Source organism: Glossina fuscipes, unplaced genomic scaffold (assembly GCF_014805625.2).
Source record: "Glossina fuscipes isolate IAEA_lab_2018 unplaced genomic scaffold, Yale_Gfus_2 61245, whole genome shotgun sequence".
Lineage (NCBI taxonomy): Eukaryota > Metazoa > Arthropoda > Insecta > Diptera > Glossinidae > Glossina > Glossina fuscipes.
Genome location: NW_024003472.1, coordinates 733,799 through 750,096, shown reverse-complemented (window position 1 = coordinate 750,096; position 16,298 = coordinate 733,799). Strand labels below are relative to the sequence as shown.

Sequence of the window (16,298 nt, the reverse complement as noted above, 5' to 3'; positions counted from 1 at the left end):
TTCTTGTTTAAAAAAAAGAAACGTTTATTTTATATTCAGTCTCGTATATTTGATGTTTTCGTATTCCTATAGACATTTAATGCATCGAAATTGCTATGATATGTTCAAAAAAAACATAAATGCTATAAATTTCAAAATGCAATATAAACAGTTAAATTGAAATAAACAAAATTAAAAACAAAAATACAGAGTTAAAACTTATAAAGTTATATTCGTCTCTTTTATACCCACCGTCTTTATCTTAAAACAAGTAAGAACATTATAGTCGGGCAAGGCCGACTATTAGACATCCTACACCACTTCGCACAGTTATTCACCCGTTTTGAGAAAAATGTACCAAGCATTACACATTATTTTCCTGAAAAGGCGTAATTGTCATTTTGTCGAGAAATTTTGAAAATTTCAATTTTTCCCATATAACGACTTTTCAAAATAGGGCGTTATATGCTGAGTGGTCGAAAAATTTACCGATCCAAACTATTCTCAATAGCGTTCGTCCTCGGGTCAAAACATGTCACCATACCTAATTTCATCGAAATATCTCAAAAATTGCGATCTGTTGATGCGGCATGAAGAAATCGGGTTTGACACAGATTGTGCATACATGCATGCGTCATTGTAAATAAGCTGTTTTTCTAAAGTAGCGACCAAAGAACCAATAATCTGTGACCATTGAGTTTAAAAAAACACGGATTTCTCTTTCTTGCGAAAACAATTGCCTGGCGTTTAGTACCACTGAATTTCCACCTTGAGCGATGTCCAGAAAAATCATTCTATTTGCAAAATCTCCTGTTAAAATCTCTCTCTAAGTATCCAAATTCGCTATTCTTTGTTTTGACCTTTACTACTGCTGCAATGTTCTAACATTTTGTAAGTGGTTTAGAACACGCTGCTGCAGATTACTATATTTTTTTCCACTTCACTATAGTTTTTGTACATGTTTTTTGGACCATTTTTGCTAAAAATGTTGCTGCCTGGTGGTTACCCTATTTATATCTAAATAGGATATGTTTATCTCTCTTCAATAGTTTTTGCCATACCAAACAAAAAAAAATTTAGCGTTAAGATGCTTTCTTCAATGGAACCATTGGACATACCTGGGAATTGAATGCAAAATCGCCTCTATTGCGGTGATTATAGTAGCCACTTCTTGAAAAGTTACGTTCAAACTAGTTAACGTAGGATTTAGATGATACTTTGTTGAACATATACCATAACCCTCAAAAATGCAGCAATCGCGGTGGCATATGTTTAAATTCCATCTGAATACAAATACAAAACCTATACATCTGCTCTTTATACGGTTGCGTAAACACTTTTTTTTTTCTCCTAGAACTGTCCACGTGCTTCTACAAAGTTATTAGCTTTATCACAATATATATATCTGCATTGACTGCGTCTACCAATAAATCGTTTGTGAACAGCTATAAAGCGCTTAGCTGTCAGAATAGATCCTACTTCCATATGTAGTCTTTTCGGACAGAAGAATACAAATACTGCTACATAATTTTTCATGGTAAGAAAACTTCATAATACATATCCAGTTAACTGTTGGAAGCCAAGGTCCGTATTTTATATAGCAACTCGTGGAGTGAGTAAATATTGTTTGCCGATGGAAGGTCCCGCGTGATTTGATTCACAAGCTTTAGTCGCCAACTAAAACAATGAAAACAGCTTCTAGTTATCTCTTGAAATTCTTTTCGAGCATGAATTATTTAAACTTGTTCACCAGTAGCTAGTGAAGCCTGATCGTCAGCGTGAAAATATTTGATAGCATCACGCCTACTCGCAGCAATGAATCACTCAGGGGATGTCCTCTATCCGTGTAACACTGTGACGGACAGACAGAAGAAGATTTGGAGAAAGGGGAAGATATATAAACAGGCAGCCACAGCCCAATCGGTAAATGTTATGTCTTTACCGACTGAACATTTACTATAGCTACGACTAAATTACACTATACCGCATTGATATTGGATCCACGAATATTGACTTGTTGATCGTGGTTCTTACCTACTCGGCTAATATGCACATAGCAACCAACTACTGCCGCCGCTTCAATGAATGACATGTTCGGTGCCTGTACTATTCTTTCGAACGATGGCGTTTAAAAAGGTTCTTGCCTATCTCACCGCTCGCAACGCTCCAGTGCCTGATAGAATTCCACCCACAATTCTAAGAAAGTACGCTGAAGCACTTGTCAGGCCATTGCGCATTCATGAGCGAGTGCTATCATGCTGTCGTTTTTCCATTCTGTTGGAAAGTTTCCAGTGTGCAGCTCATACCCAAAGAGGGATATCCCAGAAATCCTGAAAACTATCGCCCGATTGCAATCCTTTTTGCTATAGTTGATACCATGAAGACCATGGTCAGCTACCATCGAATGAGAAGCCAACGACTTAATTATCGACATGCAATATGACTTCGGGGCATGAGAATAAAAAACAGTGTTCGTTGTGTACAACATTCGAAGTGTTGAAACACGCAGTCAAGTGCTTAGGTTTTTTAAAGTAGTGTGGAGAATACTTTGCTATAGCCAATGTCCGCACCATTTACAGCCAAAATTTAAGCATAATTGGCTTGAAGGCATTCGACCGCATACAGCGAAAGACTTAAGTGTTCGTGGGCGACAGAAGTGTGTCCAGAGCTATCGATACCCTTGGGCATTTTCGTAGTGTGGGTTGTCTTGCGCTTATAAATACGTACGTCCAGGGGAAGTGTTGTACAAAGACAAGCGGGATATGTCCACCAATTAAATCCTTCAACGGAACTACGCGTCTTTCTCAGCGTTCTCACCCACTCGTCTTGGAGTTACTTGTATATTACTTGTATATTAGGGCGAGGCCCGTCATTAAATATCCTATGCCTCACAAAACGGCAAAACTAAACCATGTTGGCGCATAAAGACTTACTTTCTATAAGAACTCATATGGGGAGCGATCCAAACTGTAAACTAATTCAATCCCATGAATTTATGATAAGCAATGAAACTACTACGAAGTGAATCTTGTTCTCATATAAAAGTTTATAAAAACGTTTATGTGGAAGCGGGTTTAAAAAAAAAAGTTATCTCTCTATAACCACTTCATAGTACTTCATTGTATGACGAGTATATTGAAAAATTGTCGGATTCAATCTGTAGTGTTTATTCTTGGATTAAAAACAGACATGTACCAAATTTCATCAAAAAATATCGTAAATCGCAATTGGTAGAGTGAACACGACAATGCCTGGACAGATCACGGGTGGATAGGTAACCTTAAACTACTTGAATAAAAATAATATCCGATTACAAAGAAGACGTGTTTATTTCAAATAGTCCTTGGTGTTGCATATATCCGCGCACAGTAAATGTAATCTTTAACCCTAAGGGGCGGGAATATAAGAGGAGAATGTTCGGCTTGTTTTGAAAAAAAATTAGCAAGTAAAATCTTCTAGTAGATCAAGAAAAGGCTTCATACTACTTTTTTCATCTAAAACGAACTTTTGAAGGACTTTGTTAAGTGTGGTAGATAACCTTTTACTAGTTTTTTGATGATAGTTGGATGGGCGAAGATCCGGTCTTTACAGAGAGTGTCTCGAAACTTCCCAGGCAAGATAGTATTACGGAAGTCATCGACGACGACGCCTTCTCTCTTAATTCTAGAGTTAATTCTTCAATTGAAAACTTCAAGCACAGTTGTAGAAAATTGAGAGCAGAATGAGCCGAGTGAAGTAGCAGCAGTTCATGACACAAAAATCCCCTCCAATTCTAGCAAATACTATCGAACACAAGAACTTTAGATGACATTAATCTGAGCTTGGCCACGATTTGCACACCTTCATTGTCACCTTTCACAAAATAAAAATCTAAACGTTTATGAACCTATAAGTTTTCAAAATAGGGAGATTTTTTGATTCTCAAAACAACTTTGCAACTTTCACATGAATAACTTTAGTGGCCCAAATGTTTTGCAATTTTAACAATAACAAAATATCTGGGTTTTCCTCATTACAACTTTCATTTTATATTAGAAATGTCTTTCAGAATTTTAAAATGTTTGTGACGGTTGTAAATACGAGTTATACATACAAGGAACCTAGGTCTCCGCGGCCTGTACGATTCACTTAAAAACTAACTTTAAAAGATCAATTTTGGTTTCAAATTTCTCTTCTTCAAAGTCTTCGGATCATGTTTAGAAATCAGTCCTTAGGCCCGTTCCAGGTAAACAAAAGGTTTCTAGAAACGACCTATGGATTTCACTCAGAGTACACATTTTATCCATTATTATCTAATAACTAAAATAATTTGTTTTTTAATTTGCACACTTACATATGATACGGTGTCAAATCGCATGCAATTATATTCAATATCGTATATTAATAACACTTATGAAGAGACTTCGGCCTTTTCTTGCTACCAAATAGTATACGTGTACATACCTTTTGTACGTCAACAATAAGCGTACAGTATTATGTAATAAATTTGTTATTAGATATTTCTCGTTTCAATGAAAACTGATGGTGGCTATAGAACATTCGGTCCAAGTTCAATATATTCTCTTATTTCTTATTACCCTTCATTAAGTATATACACACATTTCTAATATTTTCACCCGCTTTTATTTTCGATGTTTTTCCAGAATGTTATACGCAGTTTTCATTAACGTGAAAAACGTTCACTTGGAACTGAAAACTGCGTAAAAAAAACTTAAGTTCATGTTGTGACCCTTTGTTTGCCTTACATGGGTATTTGTCTAGCTTATTGATCTAGCAAGCATTTTCATGGATGTGCATGACACAGTTGCAACATCAGACTCTTTTATAAACATGTGAGGGAGTCATAAATTATTTCCATAATGTCAATAGTTGGCCTAAATTAAATTTTTAATTCTTGGTACTATTTTTTTTATTCTTTCAAGGTAAAAAGTAATTTTCGCAACTCTATTACAGTCCCTGAGAAGTGTTGGGCCCGTTTTCGTGACATTTTTAATGATTACTGTGAGAAAATGAAAAAAACGTCCGATTCACCGTCATCAATCACTGCCGAAAATAATCAAGTACCAACAAGTAACAATATATTAAAATAAAACAACACCAGCACATAAACAATGATACTACTACTTATAATAAAAATATAAATAATAACACATAATAATTGCGTAAACCTAGAAATCAATGAATCGACAAACAAGTAGGCAGTGCTGTAAAGATTTTAAAAATTTGACAACAAATGATCAATGTCAATAATATGTACAGACTTAATAACACATTATTATTTTAGATTAAATAAACGTTAAAGACATGTAGGTTAGAATATTTCATCGGTGTGATTAAAATAAAATCCTTAAGTAATTCGTTTGGCAGATTTTGATGTAGCATAAAAAAGCGAAGTTAATTAATCCTACTACTTATTTTTTTTAAAACATTTAATTGATGTTTTCACCCTTGCACACATTTGATTATTATTACTGATTAATTTTCAATTTATTGGATTACGTACTTCAGGAAATCGTCAAGTGCCGATAATGTTAAAAGGAAACGTCCGAATAGCAAAAGCAGCTCACGGACAACGAAATAAATAATTTAATTTCTTACAGCAAAACAAAAAGAAAAACAACAGAATTTGTGCTCGGTTTTAACCGAATTTTCTAACACCCACCACTAATTTTTCTTGAAACGAGTCTGCAATAAACTATGATAAATATAAGTATTCATAAAGTTTATATATATATTTATATATATAAACATATTCGATAAAGCTAAGATCCATTAATATACAATAGACGAACGTAGGATATTTGAAATTCTAATTTTTATACAATTGGCACGACTTATATGTACTTGTAAATTAAAAAAATTTAAAGAAGCCTCGTCTCAGTCTGGTTTTTTGTTAATTGTAGGCGAAATTCGGGGCAATTTACATGGCTTTCGAACTTGACAGAGGTATTTTAATAACGAAATTAGTCTTAAGTTAAAAATCAAAAAAAGTAGTTTAGAAAAGGCGCATAACGGACATCGGTGTCAACGAAAATAAATGATAAAATTATTAGGCCATAGTTTTTCTTCTAGAAAAAATTTTGGACGGAGTAGTAGCGAAGCCAACAGATGGCCACCAAATATAAATAAAAACGATTACGCATCGACATATGCATATATAAATACTCTATGAGATTTTTAAGCATCACAGTCATTTGATAAGTTTAATTTATCTTCTGCGTTGAAATCAAAGCGCTAATGGTGCTTTTAAGCATAATTTAACTCCAGAAAGTGGTTGATGGGTGCGTTGTTTAGAGAACAATACTGACAACAAACTTTTACTGTACATTTTTGATGACTACGCAAATTTGTGCAGTTTATGCATTACTTTTATTTACGCTTATCAATTTTCATATATAAGAAAGAACTTCATATTCCAAATAATTTTTTAACGAATTTTTGTAATGCAATTATTTATCAGAATGTAGTTTGGTTTGTTTGCTTCTCCATATCAAAACAAAAGAAGTAATTCTTAACTAATTACGAGCTTTGCACGAGCGCTTCTTTTTGTCCTTATTTTTACAGGCGGAATTGGTCTGTGCTTCAGCCAGACCACTGGTGATACATGTTGATAGATACAAGCCATCGACGATGCATCGGTGTGAAAGTAAGTAGCAGCAGTAGTAGTAAGAAGATAACGTTATCAGCTTGAATTCGGCGCGGCAATTGCCTTATGTGGGACTATTCGTCTATTTCACGTGGATACTTGGGCGTATATAAAAGTTTAATGTGATAAATATGTAATTAAAAAAATTGTTGGATTTACGAGTTTAACTAATTAAGAGAACGATTACAAATTCAATTTGTAGTACTCACTATTACGGTATAAGGAAAAGAATTGTAATGAGTACTTCACTTTATACTATAAAGATCGTTAAATACACAATCCAGATTTTAATAAGCTATTTTCAACGCGATTTTCGTATGTTTCTCGATTGATTATTTCAAAGTTTAAAATGGCTAAACGTTTATGTTTATTTCAGAGGCTTCGTAAATAAAATGCATTTAAGAAAATGATCTGCGCAATAGACTTTAATGAAAGATAAAATGTTATTGCAAATCTCGAAATGGACTAGACACCTACGTTATGATCAAGTTTCATGTCTTAAAAAATATTAAATAAACAGAAATAATATCATTTATCATAATGCATAAAGGGGAAAATATGATAATATTAGAAAATTTCAAACGGTTTTCCTTTATCCCTTAGCAGGCTACTATTAAGAAAAGCGACGATTTTTGTATTTCAAATGAGATAAGGTTGCCAGTAGTGAGCATCCAAGATTGTTTCAAGACGAAAGTAAATATTGCTAAATCAAATCGAATAAAATCAAATTTTATTTCATCCTCTGGAAAATTTACTGAGACTAGAACTAGTCTTTGCTTTTCAATAAAATTCGGGGGGAATGTTTTTTATTAAGCTATAGTAGTTAATTCTTTCCATACTCATTATTGATGTGTAGACATGATGCAACTTTGACATTCCGATTGTAATATCAGGAAATGAGATTTGGAAAATTAAAGTTTTTAATTTAAAAAAATTCGATAACCCATGGAAATTAAGGCGCACATCTAACAGAGTAGTAATAATACTTGAAAAAGCCTAAAAAAGAAAAAAGCGTAAATTTCAACATATTAATTGAAACGCTCAAGACGGAATAATTACTGTACACTTTTAAATAATTCATTCTTTATATACCTATCTCCTTTAGCATTTGTGGTAAAATAAAACACCTGGTATTTTTTAGACTACGGAATGTTTTTATTAATAAGCTACAAGCAGACGTCCGTATAAAGTTTAAATATCTATACGAGGCGTCCAAGAGTTAAAGATCTTTTACTATCAATATTTCGTGCTAAATTGAATGTAACCTTTTATTTGCTTGATTTATTTCTGTTTTTTTTTTTTTAATGCTGATCTTAACCGTTTTCATTTGTGCGTGCATATGTGCATAATGTTGTACATATTTAATGAAGGTCTTAGCAAATGTAACTTAAAAAATTTCATATGCATATGTAAGTGTATATGTATATACAAATTTTAGTTAATAAGAGGTGTAAACAACAAAGATATATATTATAATACAAACGCAAAAAATAACATTAAAGTAAAACGAAACAAAAAACTAGAATGTTTAAATGTATTGTAGTGATATTTAGTATACAATAAATTATTCATTATCTTCTTCTTACAAATTTTAACTATTTTAAATTTCACTGATCTATAACCATTGCAACGCAATTAACTTATAAATGTTAAAGCATAAATTATGATTATATAAATTATTAATATTTTTGTAATTTCCAGTTTTCTAGAATAGCAATAGAAAAATTAAAAATTACATGTTTGTTTTAGAATTTCGTATATAAATATAATTTACATATATTATTAATTGTAAATTAAATTTTACAAGTTAATTTAGAATAATTATTAAAGAAAGCCATCACTATAATTGATACACGTATTATTGATGTTAAACAAAAATTACGAAAACAGGAAAAAAATTTAATTATGATAATAAAAAACCAAAGAAATTGTAGTAAATTATGATTAATTGGATCTTTCCAACTATTAACTCGAAAGACAAAACAACCTTATTTACAGCACTACTGCGCTAGACTATGGAAAGTTAGAAATTTGTTCAAGACTCATTTGTTATTAAACACTAATTGGCATTCAGTTGAATATGAATTCAATTTCATACTCGCTTGTCAGTAAATCAAAGATTTATATAGCTCTAACTGTGTTAATATGAAATTCTAGTTTTTTGTCATTTAAATAAATGTTAAAAATTAGAAAAAGAAGAATAGTATGAGCAGAAAACATGTTCTAGTAAAATAGTATTAAAAAGGAAATATATATATATATATATATATATATATATATACGTATATATACGTATGTTTACATGTGTATGTATATATATATATAAAAACAACACTACAAAATAAAACAAACGTATTAAAAATGCCGTATTTTTTGTGACCACTTATACAAAATACACAGTTGAAAATTTACACAATTACATATAGTACTAAGGGAGAGAAGCGGGAATACAATTTGCGAGAAAATAAAACTTAGTTTTTAAAACACAATATATCTTCAAGACGTCACATTAGAAAATTATTGTTAAACAATCATTAAATCTGCACAAGCAGCGTTCTACAGTTGTAACAATTGACAAAGGCATAGGTGCTTCAATCTGCGATATACATTCCGTTCGTCCTATGTTTCATATCCTTCCGCTCTGGATGCGGAAACGTCTTAGATGCCTAGAATTGGTGTGTACTCCTATTGTTTAGGTTTACACATAAAGCGAACGACCTCATCGATGTAAATAAGAGTTATAACTAGGTGAAGTTATTATTTCATAAGAAATTCAGTGTTCAGTAGCGTGTGTCTCCATTTGTCCTCTTTTTTTATCTGGTGCACGTTAAGCTTGCTTCATTTTAGCCCGCTGTTGTTGCTTACTGCCGGGTTTTCAAAATAATGCAGACTCTAGTATTCGGTGTATTCTAAAAATTTTTGCAACATTTTTTAACTGATCTGAATAAGAAATTATGTAGAAAATGAAAAACGTTCTCTACTAAAACTATTTATTTTATAGTAATTCAGAGAGTAAATTTTGAAAACGTTCAAATTAATGTTAGCTATAAATCTTTCTATCTTAGCAAGTTCTTCGACAGAGTTTTTCGAAATTTAACTATGTTAAAGTAGGTTTATGTAGACCTCCACTTTATTTGTTAAATCCTAATCGTGTTTTCTGTAGTTTCTCGAAGAAGCTATTTTGGTTAGAATCTGTTTGCTCTGTATTTTGTAATCTTTCCTTTGTCACAAATCTTTACCTCGAGAAAGATCCCAAACCATTATGTCATTTAAACGACATGCCTCTTAATTTAAATGATTGTAGGAAAAAATACCCTACACCACTTGTGATACTCGGTGGATTAAGTTTGTTTGAACGTACATAACACCTAGAAGTATTCGAGATAGATACGACGATCGGTCCAATATTATTGTCTTGCTCGTATGACGTAAGTTTCTCTGTCCGTGTAATGTCTGCCCAATATTCGAGACATTTTGATGAAATTTTATATGCTAACATGTTTTGGCCTAAGGGCGAACTCTGTTGAAACTGGTTGGGATCGGACCACTTTTTCAATCTCTCCCTCTTGTAATACTTAAAAATTCCCGCAAAAAGTTGCTTAATTTCGGTTTTCTAAATTTTTTGAACTCCTTGCCATATAACTGTTCTTACGGAAATTGAATCTCGGTATGGGAAAGAGATTTAATTTTCAATACTTCTTGGAGCAAATCCGCTCATAACAATAAATTGACATAAAAGTTAGTCTTTGGACTAGTGGGTAGACGTACGATCCAATTTTTTTGGATCCCAGCCTTTATAAGGATTCAAATTAAAAGAAGCTGTTATATGCCAAAAGGTTTTCATTTATAATATTTTATGATCCAAATTGAACCTTCGTTACCTCACCATAGGGAATTTAGATCACATAGGTGCGCACCATATACAGTGGCTCTCGTTAAAGCAAGCTTTTCTATGGCGATAAAGTCTAATACATGGTGTGTTATGACGGAAGCAACTGGAAAATAAAATCTTTGAGTTTGCTAAACTTGGACCAAATGAATTGATGTTTTGAGTATCCTCCAATATGAGGTCTTTCATGACAAGTATGCATATGCATAAAAATAACATATAATGTTTGATGTATAATTAAGAAAAAGAATGAATGTCCGTATTGGGCGAAGTGGTGTACAACATCTAATGGTCATCCTTGCTCAATTATACCATTCTAACTGGTAAACAGAAGAAACTCTATTACCGCTATATTTATTTACTTCATTTATTTTAACATTGCAACTAAAAAAATGTAAGAAATGAGTGTACGTTGAAGTAAAACTAAATTCACAATGAAGGAGCACAGTACAAAGGTAAGGTTATATTAAGCGGGACTAAGCTCAGTGTAGATCAAAGGAAGAACAGATTAAGCCATGATAGTCGAGCAAGGCGGACTTAAAGGGGCATACCGCTACGTTTTTCAAAAAAACGATTTTTTTGCTCAATGGATGTTTTGGACCTTCTAGAATATGTGCAAAAAAATTGATGACCCGCGAAATTTTGTCCTTGAAGTCGTTCTTGGAAGTTTCAACTTAACGTTTTACCTGTTGATTTCTAGCTTCTCTAAAACGCTAACAGATATCTTCGGAATGTATTTAAGTTCATTTCCACTCAAAAATGCTTTAGTGCAGCTTCACGGAGATAACTGTTGAGTGGACACCCTGTGGCCCTCAAATCGCAGACTAATAGAAAATTATGAGAAATTTGTTGTTATGAAAAAACATGTGTACAGCACATGTCAAAACTTTAAACGTGTTGCAACAACTTGAATATTTTTCATTCGAGTTCCTTAATTCCTTTCATTCGAATTAATTGAAACATTTTCTATTAATAGAACAATAACTCCTTTTCGGTCGAAAATTTCACTTTTTGACACAAACCCTCGCTAGTTACACGAAAATCAATATTTTCAAAAACCTCTGTGTTTGCTGGATATAGGAGTATAGATTAAAGCAGTTACGCTGCTTGCGTAAAGTTTCAAGAGAACGTCTGACATTTTTATACTCATTACCAGAGCATGAGGGGTATATTCATTTTGTCAAAACGTTTGTAACGCCTAGAAGGAAGCATCAGAGATCCCACGAACTATATATATTCTTGATCAGCATCAAATTCTAAATCGATTTAATCATGTCCCTCTGACCATATATGTAGTGTGTGTTGTGAACATTCTTCTGGCCACAAAAATGAAGCTCTCGGCTTCAAATTTGGCAGAGACAGTGGAAGTTCTTGCACACAGCTTGGTATACAAAATGGACCAATCGTGCTCATAGCATGACGCAAACTGGTTTTCAAAGGGAATCGAAAATGAATTTATTGCTTATTAATCATAAACTATAGCAAATAACTGTAAAAAAATTTGAACGCATATTCTATGGGCGATGCTGTAGCATCTGTGCATAAAAATGGAAAAAATTGGCCTCACCTAACCAATGTTATATTGTATCAAAATTGAATTTTTTTTTTATACCTTTATAAAATGCAGAAACAAGCTTCAAAAACCCCACAAAGTACATAAATTCTTAGGCACTTACACCCCTTGAGTGCACCTAAACACGTCCGCCTGTTCGTATATCTGTTTGCGTAACTTTGTAGTGCATGTAGCAAACATTCTCCCGTTAGCGTAAATGAAGATATCGCCTAAAAATTTGTAAAAGAATTTGAACTTGACTAAACTTTTCAAAGGACACGTCTACAACGACCACATGTCTCTACGATAAAAACTTTTATTTTGAAAATTGAAGAAATCAACTGTCGGCGCTTCATATTTATAGAGCATGAGAATTATGTTCTTTTACTTCTTTTGCCTTTTTTTGGGCAAAAGGGTGATGGGTATAAAAAATTCGGTCCCGACCGAACCTTTTTTACTTGTTTAATATAACAAAAAATAATTTTTTTTTAAATGCTTAAAGGTATGCTTAATCATCATCTCAAATACTATTGTTTTGCTACTTTTCTCTCCACCTAAAACTAATTTTCAAAACGATTTTTTTTTAAGCTATTACAGTGTTCTCCCTCTTTAACTACGTCTTCTTCAATGGAAACTTAGTGTCGAACAAAAATTAGATGTTTTAGATGTATTAACAAAAAAATTCATTTAAAAAAAAATCTCACATCTAATCGGTAATGTGAATAAACCGAGTCAAAATTTAGTATAATCAAGTTTTTCGTTAAAAAATATATATCTATTATCAAACATCATCATGAAATGTCAAAATTACACCTTGATCCCATGTTCCAATCTTTTCATGAGAAATTTTTTAAAGAACGTTTGTTCCCTTGGTTTAAATTTGGCATAATTAATTTTCTTGTTGATAATCTTATTATTAACCAGTTCTTCGTATAATGATGTAACGAGATATCTGAAGCAGGGCTTTTGCCTGTCTAGTGGTCCGTTTCAAGAAATTAATTATGATAGTTTAAGAAGCCTTTATATTTTTTTGTATGAAGTTCTATATATTTTGGTGGAATGTAAGAACAATATTTGTAGGTTTATGGCATTATTATTATTATTATTTTAATTTTAGACTAATGAATTGAATTCTTAGACTAAAAAAAGAGACATTGAGCACTAGCAACACAGGCCATCGGCTCTAATTTAAAAAAATGGATATTAGATAATAAGCTTAGTAGTATTAATAAAGTAAAATATTGAATTGATATTCTGTTCTGAAGTTGATTGTAGAATGTACAAAGGGTTAATCTTTCCAAATGCAATACTTCTAGCCAAGGAAAAGTTGAGGCAGTCGCAGAGAATGTGCTTTATAGTAAGAGTTTGTCCACAACAGCAGATTGGGGGAGAAGACTTCTTCAGGATCCATTGGTGAGTTGCAATTGTATGATCAAGGCGAATTCTCGAAAATGTTTGGATCTTGGTTTTCTCAACATTTGTTGGATATATAGGTGGAGTTAATTGAGGGTTAATGCAAGAGTAGTGTTGATGATGGTATTGTAGATTTCCTTCTGTAATTTTCTCTTTAACTTTTCTTCCAATGTATCTTTGAAGATCCAACTTTTCCATGACATCATCCATAATTAGAGGAGCAGAAGCAGCATACTTTGCCGCTCGATCAGCCTGCTCATTTCCCAGTAAACCGATGTGACTTGGTACCCATAACATTTTAATTTTTCCGTCGGGTGTAGTAATTATATTCCTTAATTTGTTGATGGTGCTCCATCTCGAAGTCGAAGGGTTCCGGGTAGCTAGTAATACAGACAAACTGTCAGTAACAATGACGGTTTTGAGTTTGTTTTTAAGGGCAAGGTTGGCAGCGTGAAGGATAGCTCTGGCTTCGGTTATGAAAGTTGAAGTGCTTTCGTGAAATATGTGGTTGAGAAGAACCCGTCCTGTAGCATCTACCACCGCACAAGCAGGAGGCAGACCAGGAGATTTTGAGCCGTCTGTGTACAAAAGATTCCAACCAGTACTGTCCAATACTTGGGTTTTTTCAGCTATTAGATTCCTGAAGACGTAATTTGGAGTATCTTCTTTCTTGTGTATAGACAGTGAGATGTCAAAAGAGCAGTCTTTCAAAATCCAGGGAGGTTTAACACCAAAAGAGCGGGAAATTTTTAAGGGAATGTCCAATTCCTTTGCGATGCACAAACAATGGTCAATTGCAGATGGTGACTTTGCAATTTTCTTCGAAATAATAATCTTTCTTACGTCATCACCGAGAATGGATTTGTTTGAATTAAGAAGCTTAGGGACTATTTTAGGTTTTAACTCATACAGTCTATTTTCTAAGGTTGGGAGACCAGTTTCAATTATAATATTATTTATGGGCGTCGTCCGAAAAGCATAACAACTTGGTCTGACGGCTTGGTGATAGACCAGTTTAAGGATGTTGATATTAGATTTGCAGCTATTGCCATAAATTATCAAAGCATAGTCAATCTTGCTTAAAACAAGCATTTTGGTGAGATAAGCAATAGTGTTAATATGCGCATGGCTTCTCCAAGCAACGTACTGTATGAAATTTACCCTTGTTAAAAGGGAGTTTTTTAAACGAAGGCAGTTTGCTTTCCAACGATAATTGTTTGAAAACGTGAGCCCGAGAACATGGAGCGTCTGCACATTTAGTACTGGTAAGCCGTTAATATGCATCAGTAGGTTTCCTGCATCGCACATTTGTTTTCGACATATGTGCATTTTTTTTGATTTTTGTATAGAGATTATAGCTCCTGACGAGTTTGCCCATGTGGAGATCTCACATGCAATAGATTCGAGGATGTTGATTGCTTTCGTGTTGTCTTTTTCTTTTGTAAAAATGTATACATCGTCCGCGTAGAGACAATGTTCCACTCTTGGTACACGGCAAAGAATTTCGCTAATTTCGTTGAAAGCGATCTGGAAAAGCGTGACAGAGAGAGGAGATCCTTGCGGAATGCCATTCTTTAGCGGAAAGGAATCAGAAAGATGATTGTTGATTCTAACTTTGAACCGCCGATGCGACATGAATGATTTGATGTAGTTGAAGAATTTGGGTCCAACATTCCATGATTTCAAGAGTCTTAAGATAACATGAAGACCAACTCTGTCAAATGCTTTTTCGAAATCAATTGAGAGAATTGTTACGTGATTTCGTTCGGAAATTGCTTTGCTTGTGAAATAATCAATATGTAACAGAGCGTCGATGCATCCTCTACCCCGCTTGAAACCAACTTGTTGCTTTGTTATCAGGTTCTTGGATTCAAGAAACCAAGATAATCTAGATGCCATAATCTTCTCTAAAACCTTAAAGAGGCAAGATAAAAGAGAAATTGGGCGATAATCTGATGCGATGGAGACATTTTTTGACTTTGGAATTGGAACAACTGTTGCCATTTTCCACATGTATGGTATATGGCCAGTCATAAATATCGTATTATATAGGTCCAGCAATTTCTTTTTACTAGACTTAGACATAGCACTGATCATTTGGTATGAGATGCGGTCTAGACCAGGTGTCTTCCCCTTCAAATTGGAGAGACAACTTCCAAGTTGTGAGGTAGACACGCAATTTTCAAGGAACATGGCACATCTATCGATATTATTTGAAGGAGATATTGGAGTCTTTTTATTTTCAATGAAAGCACTGGAGAAGTTGCTGTCAGAGGAGTATTCGCACCACACTTTTCCAAAGTAATTAGAAATCTCATCTGCGTCAGTTAAAGTTCCATTGGGAGTGCAGATGGCAGAAATTTGGTTCAGGTTTGAAGTCCCATTAAGTCTGTTGATTTTGTTCCAGACAACTTTCATTGATGTATTTCTGTGAGTTCGTCTCGAGAAAAGTTCGAAACTAAGTGCCTTTGATTTCCGTGATTCTTTCCTGAATAGAGCATTGGCCTTTTTGTATAATAACAAGTGATTCTGATCAGGACATCTCTTAAAGCGGTGGCATAGATCCATTTTATTTTTTCTCAAAAACGAAAGCGTGTTGTTCCACCATGGAACCCTAGTTCGTTTAAAAGAGGTGTTGGATTGAGGAATAGAAAGATGAGCAGCCGTGCGAATCGATTTAGACATAATAGCAGCATCATGGTTGCAGTTTCCGTTAAATGGCTTTGAGTTCAAAAATGACTCCACCTGTTTGGTGTAATTGATCCAATCCGCTTTATCTAGGAGGAATTTGGCCTGTTTTGTTGGAGTAGCAGAGGACG

The 16,298-nt window shown here is 33.6% G+C and overlaps 1 protein-coding gene across 4 annotated transcripts in view; it reads left to right on the top strand.

Moving 5' to 3' along the window:
- LOC119643555 (transcriptional activator protein Pur-beta) overlaps positions 1 to 8,358 on the top strand; it is a 46,899-nt gene extending 38,541 nt beyond the window's left edge. For 2 of the 4 annotated variants that reach the window (XM_038042940.1, XM_038042941.1), the window contains exon 9: positions 4,902 to 5,069. In XM_038042940.1, coding sequence (XP_037898868.1) covers positions 4,902 to 5,069 — 168 coding nt within the window. Of the gene's footprint in view, positions 1 to 4,901 lie in introns of all 4 variants that reach the window. The other 2 variants (XM_038042942.1, XM_038042939.1) reach the window with 2 other exon arrangements.
- Positions 8,359 to 16,298: the final 7,940 nt, after the last annotated feature.